The sequence below is a fragment of the Zeus faber genome, assembly GCF_960531495.2.
Source record: "Zeus faber genome assembly, chromosome: 2".
Classification (NCBI taxonomy): domain Eukaryota; kingdom Metazoa; phylum Chordata; class Actinopteri; order Zeiformes; family Zeidae; genus Zeus; species Zeus faber.
In genome coordinates, this window is record NC_137189.1 from 45,304,796 (window position 1) to 45,318,005 (window position 13,210).

At 43.4% G+C, this 13,210-nt stretch overlaps 1 protein-coding gene across 1 annotated transcript in view; it reads left to right on the forward strand.

Annotated features, from left to right (window-relative positions):
• shroom2b (shroom family member 2b) overlaps positions 1 to 13,210 on the forward strand; it is a gene marked incomplete at both ends in the record, with an annotated part of 31,642 nt that overhangs the window by 379 nt on the left and 18,053 nt on the right. Inside the window, one exon of the mRNA XM_080023929.1 lies at positions 1,695 to 1,843. Within this exon, the coding sequence (XP_079880055.1) occupies positions 1,695 to 1,843 (149 nt within the window). The remainder of the gene's footprint in view (positions 1 to 1,694; positions 1,844 to 13,210) is intronic.

Genomic DNA, 13,210 nt, shown 5'->3' on the forward strand with positions numbered 1-13,210 from the left:
AATAATAATTATTATTATTATTAGCTTTCTCAGCTTTCTCACTTTCTATTGTCCCATGTTCTTTTGATACAAACATAAAGAGAGAGAGAGACAAATATCCATCCACACACCTGTTAGCCTTGATACCACTTATATTTACTCACTATGGTAGGGCCTACGTCATTATATTTAAGAAAATATCACCACAAAGAGAACGACAGAAGAGCAGGGAATTCAAATGAGACATAGCAGATCAGTCAAAAGAGGTAGATGATAAGTAAACAAATAAACACATTTGAAATAAAACAAGTTTATATTCAAACAAGACATTTTGAATATTGCCCAGAGCCGGCCACCTATAGATAGATTGAGACGAAAGTGTCGAACCCCACTTTCCCATGCCGCCTGGTCGTGCCTCGCTCACATTACAGCCAGGATGAGTTTAAAACTTTAATCAGAAGCCTATCAGGTTGCCAGCCACACAGCAACAGTTGTTTCTGTAGCCCGGGTGGAGGACACGGTATAGCGGCCTAATAAATGCTACCCGAGAGAGTTTGACAAACCCAAAAGGTCGACCTCCTGCCATCCCATGGCTTGTGTGTCCTACTGAAGGGCTTCTGTGCCAAATATTAAATCCCGCAAGTCCCTCCTGTCCACAGTCTGCAGGATTTCCCAACTGATTTTCAAACCAAAGCTCGATGAACGGCTCCCAATCTCAAAAACAAACTCTTGGCCGCTCTTAGTGGTCACGGTGATCCATTTTGATTCCGAAACGTCGGCAATGAAAACAAACGGTGACTTTTGTATGATGTCAAGAAAGCACGGGCGTGCGCTTTACAATGCGACAGATCAGCGAGCCCGCCGTTTATGGGATGCAGGTATAATTGCTCGGAGTGAAATAGAGCTCCGTTTGTGTCCGTCAGTACTGGCCAGGGCTGTGAGAGGAGCCCTCCTTGGTGATTTTTGTGTTTAATGAGGTTGAATGGAGGCCAGCTCTGTGGCTGGGCCACTTTAGGATACAAAAAAAAAAACCCTCTGCAGAAGGACCGCCCTCTGCACCCACATTGCCTCGTCAACAGTGCGTTTTTTCTGTCAAGGATACCGATGAAACGGAGTGAAATATGTGAGTGACAAATATTCAGGCTGACTTTTTATTATTATTATTTTTTTTACTCAGCTTTGGTCAAAAATGAACCTGTTGTGTAACAAGGCAACGGTGTGGCTTATTCGATAACAACTTAAATATAAATTAAAACATTGAATGATAATTGCTAAAATCAGCGCAAATAAATCAAGAAAGCTGATGAATGGATCTTTCAACCTATCACTTAAATCCTCACTTTGATGCTCGGGTTGAAGGTTGCAGTGTTGGAAACTAAAGAGTTCCCCGCAACGGCTTTCTGCAAGTATCTGGATGCATCTGCACCTCCTTGTCATTTAAAAATCCTAGATTTTCTTCACCTGTGTCTTGAAAAGCATGAAAAAGCATCTTAAATACGTTCGTTTGCACTCCTGATACCTGCAGACACCCCGAAGAAGTGTGACATTGCCAAATGACAAAGAGCAGCTGAGAATATTCAATGTAACTGATGTTCTGACTGAATTTATTCTATTCTACAATTACAGATGAAATGCTGTTAATCATGCCCATGTGTCTTGTCTGTCTGTCTGTCTGTCTGTCTGTCTGTCTGTCTGTACGTGCGTGCGTGCACCAGGTGGAGCAGGGCAGTGCAGCGGCCCGGGTCTGTCTCCAGGTCGGCGACGAGATGGTCAGCGTCAATGCCGTTCCGCTCAGCGGGTCGCGGCAGGAGGCCATCTGCCTGGTGAAGAGCTCCCACAAGGCCTTGACCTTAGTTGTCCGAAGGTTCGTTTTCGTGTGTGCGTGCGTGCGAGCGTGTGTGCGCGCGTGCTTCTGGAGACCCTTGCTTTCCCCAACTCTGCCCTGAATAGTTTGGCCAGGACCTTTTCCCGCTGCAAATCTCTTACTGTAGTGTAGCCATGTGTTTTCATTGCAAACCAATACCATTATATACATACATGTATCCTGTATATGTATGTACTGTGTATATATTTTTTTGATTGCCTATGGAAGCTCGCCGAGGCCCTTCAAGTTGCAGCGGAGCACACACACACACACACACACACACACAGCGGAGGCCCCTCTGTGTTTCATGCCCCGGGACATAAAACAATGTGAGGCCTTGTCCAGCGAGCGCTGCTATTTGAAAGCTCAGATAATGACTCTTAAATGAGACAGAAAGAGACGGATCGCGGGTGGGGGAGGGGGTGGGGGTGGGGGAGGGGCGTAGAGCGGGACAGGGAGAGTCAGCAAGTTGTCCGGCAAGTATCCCCTCCCCGCCCCCTCCACCCGAAGCTCCGCAGCCAGGGGGCGTCGTTTAATTTGCTAGGTTGGGAGCGATGGTGTTCAAAGTGAGGGTTCGATTCCCCGGCGACCTGACTTGACGTAAACGGTGAGAGAGTCTGCGACACCGCTCCTTGGAAACACTCCCGAGGGCGTGGTAACCGTAGGTTTGTCAGTCAAAAATGTATCTAGAATTTGGTCAATTGTTTCAAAGTAAAATAATAAAAAAATAGAATTGATACCGTTCATAAAATGACAGCATTGACAGTGTTCTGTAATGTTCCATAAATATATAAATAGTCGATTTCTTAAAAAAAATAAAAAAATAAAAACATAGATGGGAGTGCCTGCCAGTCAAAAATCACACCCTGTCAGTTGAGCCGTACATGCAGGCGATATCAACATCAACAGTTTCGCCCTCTATTTTCTCTCACCCACTACTTTAAAATCAAATTACCTTTTGAGTAGCTCTAGAGCAGCTCTGGCAGCGACACTGCAACTCTGCCATTTTACCGATGGATCGCCATCGGTGAGCGAGGCCTCGCGATTCCCAAGTGTCTGAATGTTGAGTCATGATGTTCCTGCAGCCTCTCGTCAGTCGCGTTCCCTCCCAGAGGAAGTTAATAATGAGCTAACGACCCCCCACTGCCAAACGCAGGCTACACGGACAACACACTGTAATCACTCCGTAACCCCCTATACTAACACACACACACACACACACAACGCACGCACGCACACACACACACACACACACACACACACACACACACACACACACACACACACACACATACACACACACTTACATACACACACACACACACACACACATTCAGAAAAATAAAGGTCCCAAAGTCGATTATTGTGATTGTTTCCATAGTGGAACCATATTTGGTTTCACAAATAACATTTGGGATCAATCCTCCTGAAAGAAGCATCTCACCGGCAGAAGCATCTGGCCTCACTGTGCCGTGCTGGTGAGGCCGACAGGCAGCTGTCATTTTAGATGGCGGGTTATAAAACCTGTTTGATGGCTGCAGGTTTCCTGTAAAATGGAAAACCGTTGTCAGATGGCAAACTGATTAAAGAGATGCCGTGAGAGATGCATCCATGTAGGGGTGTGGTTATTTCCCAAATGGATGCCGTCATCCACCGTCTAATAACTTAGAAAATGAAATGTATTTATATATATATATTTAAAAAACAATATATTTTTTTGAATTTTGTATCTTTGAGAACAGTCCACTAGCATCCACTTTTAAACAACCATTAAGGTGTGTGTGTGTGTGTGTGGTGTCCTCTAAACACGCTTCGTGCTCAACAGGCGACACTGTAGTGGTGACAGGTTGATTTGGTTGAGACAGGGAAAAAAAAGAACCCCAAGTTGACGGGAGGATTCCGTCGGTTCATCTCAGTTTCAGGCTTTGGTTGTTTTTAATAGTGACAGACGACAAATGACAACAACTTAAAGTGAGGGAGCGGCCCGTCAGAATACCATGCCGCTTGCGGCCTGCTGACGGGCCAACGGCGAAAGAGTCTTAAAGGCTGAATCCAATTACTAACTTCAAATCCACGGGCGTGGGCTCGGCTTTGCAGCTCGTACTAAGTCGGCGCGGGGGAGAAGGTTTACGCCAACGAAGAGACTGAACACTTGATCAAACCGGGGGCCCAAATTAAGAGGGCGGCGCTCGGCGGCAGGGGACGCAGGGGACGTCCCCCCCCCCCCCCCCGGACAAGGTTTCCCCCGAGAAACGCTTGCCTCTTCCTCCTCCTCCTCCTCCTCCTCAAAGTGGAATAAGCTGAGCAGCCCTCCACCCCTACTGACCGGGGGAGAGTGGTACGTCCCGTGTTGCCTAGGTGAGTCGACGGCTCTTACTGGGATAGGTCTGTATCAGCAGAGGCCATTGTTTCCAGAGGCTTTTTGAAGGGTTACTCTGACAAACATACAGTGGGCCATTCTCTCTCTCTCTCTCTCTCTCTCTCTCTCTCTCTCGCTCGCCCCCTCCCCTCCCTCCCTCCCCCTCTGGATGGCCTGCAGCCTCTGGAAATGCCTGTTTCACCAAGATAACTCGGCGTTTACGAGGGGGGATTTCCGACTCCAGGTACGAAAAAATTCTCTGGCTTTCCTTCGCCCGAGCCGAGCCGGTCGGGAGTTTTGACGCCGTTGAAGTGGAACGAATGAGGAGGGGACGGGGGGGGGGGCGGATTAAGATTTTATTTTATTTTATTTTTTTAAAGGGCGACGACGGGTTTATCGCAGATTTTGCTTTCCTTGTTTCAAAAGATCAATTGTGAGCGGGAGGGGATCTCTCCTTTGTCGCCAATCGTTTGGATCCGACAGACTGTTTTAACAGCTGACAGTTTATTAGTTGTTCCCGTCAAGTTTGATTGGAGCCCATTTCTGGTGACTTTTGGTGAAAATGCTCAGCACGCACGCACGAGGGATCCTTCCTCTCTGGCTGGTACGGGAGGGGGGCGGGGTCAGTTTAGCAGGAAAATGACATGAAAGAGGGTGAGAGTGACGGTACAGGTTGCTGGGTTAGATCAGCAGGATTTTTGTGAGCGGAGGGATGGCAAGAGAAAGAGGACAAAAAAAACAAGGCCGGGCCGCTTGCTTTTCTTAGTGCTGCAGTGTTGTGTCCAGTCTGCATGTGTAAACATCCTCAGCACTGACTGTTAACTGGTTTACCTCCCTGCGCCGGGAGGGGGCGTGCACGCCGAGCGCCGTCGACCGCGGTTCATTAGCGGTTTGGGTTATTTTTCCTGCGCTTCTATTATTTATTAATTTTTTTTCCAACGCGGTTTTGTCCTTTCTTTCTTTTAAAATTTTAAATTACATTTTTTTCACATTTCCTACTTTTGAAAACAGCCGATTATATAACCGCGGAATATTCCGTTGCGCGTCGTCAAACGTCCAAACCCCTAATCAAACTTTGCACGGGCCCTCGTTTCGGCACGCGCTGCGTTTTTTTTTTTTTTTATCTCAGGGGCCACGCTTTCGCCTCGGAAGAGGCCCTGAAGTTATTTGAGTGCCGTGATTTTGTTAGTTTTGTTTTGTTTAGTTATCTTTTTTTTTTTTTGCGGGTGGCTGTCCCCCTCCTCCCCCATGAGACAATATTTCCCTGTGACACAGCGATAAGCCCCGCTGTGATTACGGAGGCACTTTCCTTTGTTTCCGCCTCGTCCCGTTTCCTATTTAGAGCGCCGGCCGGGCTCAGTCAGGCAGTTTGGGGCCGCGAGCAAGCTGGTGAATCAGCGCTATACAGCGCGTGCGTGCATGCGTGCGTGTGTCAATGGTGTTCGTGACCCGACGGGGTGTCGGGGAGTCGGGGATACGCAGGGGAGCATCCCGTGGCTGCACGCCTGGACAGTAAAAAAAACAAACAAAAAAAAAAAAAAGTCTTGTTTTCTGTTTTTGCATTGTCGATGTGGACGGTGCGCTCCGAAACTTTCCCAACGCCTCCTTCGTTTCACCGGGCAAAAATCGGATGTTTACGTCATTTTACGACCGTCTGTGATTGGTTGGATGATTTGATTCATGATGGATTAGAATCGATTGTATATTCAATAATTGATTCCTTGGTTTGGCCAGAAGTGACGGCTGCTTTCGTCAAAAGCTGGAGCCAAAGTGAATTGAGCGAGGTGGCCTCCATTTCTCCAAGCTCCGTTAAAAAAATAAAATAGAAATAAAAAATCATCGTGCGCTAGATGATCATCTCTTACTCTTGTTACGTCGAGCCCTCACTAGCAGACTGCTTCTTCCCGTCAATCAACTACCATCCGTAGATGTAGGCCTGCCCTGAGTGATTTTTTTTCCTATCAAAACCAATGAATTTTTGTCTCCATACTTTCCAGTTCACAGGCTGACATAGACATGGCTGTGGAGGAGTTTCACAGCGATTATTTGTTTTTCGTTGGGGTGTGCGTGTCTGACTCAGGCAAGGTGCGAGGTTCATGAGGAGTTCCTCATGAATATATGTTGCCCAGACAATCTCCTACCTCGATGCCCATTCATTTAAAATACAAATAAAAAAGGGCGCCTGATAAGAAGGGCACCGTGGGGTCCACCCCCCTGCACGTACTTGCTGCTCAATATGGAAATCTTGTGATAATAATATTGCAATATATAATATGATCTAATATAATAATATAGAAATAGAGAGATTTCGATTTATTTTGTTTCCTTACTTGTATGCAAAATGAAAAACATAAACCTAACTCAGAGAATTGTAACAGAGTTTTTTTTTTGTTTTTGTTTCTCCTCCAGACAGCGGTGCACGCCGGCTCCTGTGCCTGTGTTTTTATTTTAGATCTATTTATTTTTAGTTTGCCGGGACGCACGTCTCCCCGTTGCTGTGGGACTTCATCTAGTAAAAACTGGATGTTTTTGTGTCAATACTTCACTTGTTAATAATAAATCCTGCTCTTCTGGAAAGAGGAGATTGCATTTGCCACATTACATTACATTCCAAGTCCGCACCCAAAATCGTTTATTGGAATTTCACACAATCGCCGAGGCCTAATTTCCAATAGAAAGACACTAGATTTGAGTTAATCAAGATTAAAGATTAAACTTTCATACTCAGCAGACGTAAAGTCACCGGGCTCAATTACTTTGACAACAAATGAACAGACATTAGGTGACGACACTTCTCAACATGCTGGGTGATACTGAGCCGACTAAACTCACTGCGTTGAACTTCCCAAATTTTTGATGGGACGGCGTCACAAAATCACACACTCCAGGGCCGGCGGAGTGAGGTCAAGTTCAATTTCACGCTGTAAACGATTTGATCTGAGCGGATGAAAAGTGGGTCGTAATGCAATTGCAATTTGCAATTGCATTTTGGACAGTGCAGCGATTGTTGGCAATGATGCACAATTGAATTGAACTGAATTGAAATGATTTGAATTGAAATTGGAAGCAGACAGCTCCGAAGTTTGACATGATATTCCCAACGCAGAACTGTTTGGATTTAACCTCCCTTAAGTGAACTGACTTTTCAGCTTTGTTCATTTATGCCCGTAACCAAGAAAGTTAATCCATCCATTGTTCAGCCTATACATGTATCTCATTGCTTGCTAAACGTGTACTTAGAACGATATTAAGAACGGGGGAAAAGAGGGGAGGATTTTTCCACCTCAGTCAGTGGATCTAGTGGTCAGCACTTTGATTGTCTTCCCAGGAACTCAGGATGAAGTCACGTCTCCTCTGACTTGACAGAAGCCAGATGAGTCTGTGAGGCCAGTACGCCAGTCAAAGAGAGATAACATTCACCTAAAACACAATATCCCTATCAATAACAAAAACAACATGTTGCCCGGATGTTGAGCGAGAAGATTCTGCTTGAGATTTGGCTAAAAAAAGTGGATAATTTGTCCTATTTTAGAATTATGTGTTTTCATAATGTAGTGCTCTAATAATCATATATTTGGCGAGGGGACAGGTTGATTTTACGGAGGCGGCCGTAATTTGCATTGTTTATCTTTTTATCTTATTACCTCATTGTCATACCTCAGTGTTCATTTCATGGTGTAAAATGAATTGTCTTAAGTGAACAATTGAAACCTCCATGATAAATACCAACCCTGACAAAGGTTTTTTCGAGTTATTTATTAAAAAAAAAAAAAAAATCTTAATTTTAAATAATAGGACAAATAGAACCATTTGTGTACTGCAGTCCAATGGGACAATGTTTTAAGCCTCGAAAAAAAGAAAAAAAAAACCCCAACATGAAATCTCCTTTTAAGAAAACAGGGAAACTCTCTATCTTTCTAGTCATTCCTTTTTTTTGGTTAACAGTAATATCACATTTTATTTCAAACTTTTTGCAATTCCCACAGTACATACAAGTTGGCTCCACTCGGTTGCCAGAAGGAAGCTGCAAAACGTCTTGTTTCTAGTCTCTTACGTCAGAGCAGATGTGGCCAAAAGAGCCGATTTGCGGAACTGTTGATAAATCCCAGAAAAACCCGATAGTATGGTTTGCGACCATTTCTACTGGTATAATATATAAACCTAGCCTGACGAGCAGGAGGTGCAACGTGTTTTTATTGTTTTTTATTTTATTTTTTTTTATCTCAAAACTTTCTCGTTCAGTGAGGCTGCGCTCACCATGGGAAGCAACATTTTGATGAGGCCTGGACCGAAAACCATCCTTCAACATCGGTTTTCTACGGCAAACAAGGTTGAAATGGAAACGTCCTTTAAAAAAAAAAAAAAAAAAAAGTGGCAGGAAAGGTTCTGAAGTCTGCCATCGCCGTCCTGCCGGCCTCGCTGTCTCACCGGGCCGCCGCGGCCCCCGGCTCCCGAGACGACAGCCTAAACAGTAGATTACACCAAGGACAATAACCCAGCCCCCCCCCCCACACACACACACACACACACACACACACACACACACACACACACACACACACACACTTCACCACCCCCGCTTAATCCTTGGAGTAAAACCTCTTACTCATTGCAACACAACACACAAGCCAGGAAGGCTTGTGTGAGGCTCAGCAGAGCGAGGTGGATCAAGCCACCGTGTCCGTCCGTGTGACCGAGCGGCGTATTGTGTACATACACCGGAGAGAGGAGGGGGGGGTCCGTGTTCTAGGTCACGCATGTGCCAGATTCCTCAGTGCACCTCTCTCTCTCTCGCCCTCTCTCTCTCTCTCTCTCTCTCGCCCTCTCTCTCTCTCTCGCCCTCTCTCTCTATCCCTCTCTCTCTCTCTCTCTCTCGCCCTCTCTCTCTCTCTCTCACCCTCTCCCTCTCTCTCTCTATCCTCTCTCTCTCTCTCTCTCTCTCTCTCTCTCTCTCTCTCTCTCTCTCTCTATCCCTCTCTCTCTCTCTCTCTCTCGCCCTCTCTCTCTCTCTCTCACCCTCTCCCTCTCTCTCTCTATCCCTCTCTCTCTCTCTCTCTCTCTCTCTCTCTCTCTCTCTCTCTCTCTCTCTCTCTCTCTCTCTCTCTCAAGTGCTTTTGAAGGACCACAATGAGCCCATACAGGCGAAACGCGTTGGTACTTTTATTTTGTAATGTGGAGGAGCCTTTCTCGGGAAGAAGATATTTCTGCTAAGCACGCGACCTGTTACGAGCAAGTCGGAGAATAAGATCTTGGTAAGTGCGCGTACGTTCATTTTAAAGTGAACCGGCTTTCCGTTAATTTGCTGCGGTTGATGATCGCCGCTTGCACTTCGCTTTTAGTCTGTTTTTTTACGTGAGGGTTTGCTTGATGTCACGTCGCTTGATTACAATCGGCAAGCCATTTCTGATCGTCCTTTCTGATGGAAAGAGTTTTATTTTCCGGATCTTATTCCGTGAACGGTTGAGGTGTGTAAACGTGTCACTGATGCCCGCACCTCTAAAATGGGTTGAAGTTCAGAATGTTTTCTTTAATCTGTTTTTTTCTAAATGTTATCTTTCCCCTCCTCTTTGTAAAAAAAATAAATAAAATAAAATAAAATAAATATATATATATATATATATATATATATAAATATATATTTTTATTTATTTATTTATTTATTTATTTTAGGAAAATTTGAGGTTCTTGTATAACAGCGACATAACCCTGCAAACTCTACAGATTTGATCTGATTATTGGTTCCATCTCCTAGCCCTCCTCCCGTTCCGAGTAGTATCGGCTGTTGTGTTTTTGTTTGTTTTACGTTTTGGTTTTATGGCCCCCGCCAGCTGGGTTTTTAACAAGCTCTGGGCGTTGGAGTCAACAATGCAAGTGTCACACGGGTTGTAAACAATAACACTTATCGTGAATGGGTTTGGAGTTTTCATTACGAGTGGGACCAGTTGAAAGTGGAGCTCTCCTATTTCCTCGGAGAAAGCGCGGAAGCTCACACCGTCAGTCTCCTCCCGCTGTAGAATATGTGTGACGGACCAGCTGTAACCCCTGACAAAGGACCCTCGTGCTGCAGAATGGACATTTGCATTTCCATTGTGTCAGACACTGTTTAGCATTGTATTTCAGGCATCACAACTAACAGTAGACCGACATTGAAAATAATTTGCGAATTTATGACATACAGACTATTCACCATTTAAACTGGTATGATGTGGAATTACTGTTCAACTGATTTGTACTCGGTCTGAAAAAATGGTGTTGAAAATAACGTGTATATGTTGCATATGTTGCTTATAAACCTCATTCAAAAACGTAAAAGTAATAATTATTTGAATTTTTCAAAAGATAAATTAAAAAGGCCATTATTATTATTATTATTATTATTATTATTATTATTATTATTATTATGCGCTGAGGTCTCAGCGTCAAGCATCTCATCGCACATCACTATTCTCAGTCTCAGTCAGTATTCACTGCACTAGCGTTCGCAATGGCCACGCCCCCTTACCGTGAAATAACACAGGTCCTCGCTTATCGACCAATTCACTTAACAACCTGGTCCTAGGAACAGAACTGGGTCGTTAAGTGAGGAGTACCTGTATAGACAAGTCATCTATTAAACAGAAAATTCCAATCGTAGATTCTTAACAGAAAAAATACAACAAATTACTAATTAAAACTAACATTTATTTATTATGTTTATAAAATAATGTGTATTTATTATTATTGTTGTGTAAAGTAATTAGAAAGTTTGTTTTTGTTATTGTTCCAGATGATGAAAAATAGCCGAAAGTCTAAGACGATAAAGAAGCAATTGTCTGAAAATCCAGTCCTCGAGGGCAGTCACAATATTCTAAAAGAAAGTACTCAAGAAAAAAACTGTGGTGGGGAAAAAACTTTAGCCATAATAGTGGCGAATTTAATTTGCCATATCTGTCAGGGTTAAGACGCTCATTCCATCAGGATGATTCACAGTTTGGAGATTCAAGGAACAAATAGTGTGCTGCTACTAGTTTAACAGCAGTTCTTAAAAACAGAATGTTTGCACATGGGCACAAAATGACCGAGACAATATTTTCATTAAAGGAAATATTCTTTGCCATGATATGAAAAAGTCTGGTTCAATAAATGTTTTTGTTGTAGGAAGACATTTTATCGCAATAACAGAATTGTCAACAAGACAAACAATGTTTAATACAACATTCCAAATAAGGTATGCTGAGCCATACTGGCTGCATTGATGTAGATCACTTTGACCCTGTATGTATAATATAGCTATGACAATTGATAGAGCAATTAAGAAATGTATTTTAAATAATAATGATGCATGTTTATTAACTATTTCTGGTAGTACATTTGCCATATTCAAGCAGGGATTGTGGTATGCAATTGTTGATTTACAGTCAAGGAACAAAATTGGGCTACATGAGTATGACAACCCAGGAGTTCTGTAACTTACCACAACATCATTGAATCTGTCTATAGTAATTTCTATAACACTTATAATTAATTTAGGCAAAGTCAACCGGTATTTCAAATCACAGGACTACAGACTGCTACATTGATCGAAAAATTGTAATTCATGCTACATTGCACAGAACCCGGAGAACTAATATGTATCTAACGCAACCAAACTGGACCCCGTGTATTACTGCGTACAGCTATATTGTTGTTAAGGGTCCAGCCCGCAGGGCGGAAACGGAAGAACGGCAGAATTTACGAAAACGGTGCATCTCCTTTGAACCGCAACGTCACAAACATCACATGGTTCAACCTTCATCCAAATGGATCCACATACGGAGCAGAAATGAGTGAAAACACACAGTAGCCGGACGGTCGTGCTTCACCGACGCGCCAGCTTTCGAAAACGAATGGAACGACATGAGATGCAGTAAGACGCTTTGCGATGTCATCATACTATGTACTTTAAATGTACAGGGTCTGATTCAGAATATACATTGGCACTGTGTGTGATGTAGACTCTGTAGTGGTTAGACGTTACAAACTAGGAGTGTATGTGTGTGTTTATGTACCTTCTTACGTGGTAGATGTCTATGGATCTGTTCGATTGATATTTCATTTCTTTTGTCTTTATTACTTTTCCAAATTAATGAAAAAACACAAAAACATTAGTCCACCTAAACTTGTGACCATGTCGAGTCCACTCGACTATGCGAGTAAGTGATACGTTCAAGATCCAGCGAGGCATCGGATATGGTATTCACTCACAGAAATATGCCAACATTTTTCATATTTCATGGAAGCGTAACCTATTGAAAATTGAATCCAAGGAAAGAGGTCACCACTAAAATTACGTAAGTTGGATCACCTTCGTAAACCTCCGTAAATACGTCACTTCAAACATGTGACCTAAACAGCCAGTCGTACAGAGCAGAGAAACAACCAGGTGACACAAACAGCCAATCACACAGCAGGAGCGCCGGAGCTCTTGCTGTATATAAGCTATATATAAGGTATATAAGCTAAGTCCAAGCTTAGTCTCTCGGAAGCCATTCCGATACAGCGACTTGCGCCAGCCGCTTGGACTGCATAGCGTTCACAGACAACCTACCTAGACAGAGAACGCGAGCGGGGTTCGAGACTAACGGTGTCCCGTCATCCCGGGGACGAAAATAACTGTTTAGGACGAACAGAGATCTTGCTTGGGATGTCTGCGGATTTTTGATATGACCAGAGGGGAAGCTGAGAAAAGCATAGTTAATTGTTATTTAGTGCTCAATGAAGGATTTATTAACCTTAATAAGTCACGGTTCTCACTTTAGATTTGGTAGCTGCAAAAAGTATTGTTTACTTTGAAAAAGTCCATAGTTACTAATAAATGCTATTATTAAATTTATATAGTCTTATCATCATAAAATGAAAGCATAGTTAACTGTTAATAAGTGGATATTTAACTGCTAATAAATGCTATCATTAACATGCTAATAGACTGATGTTAAATGTTAATACGCCTCTTATAAGGCCTTATTACCTATTAACTAACACTTATTTCA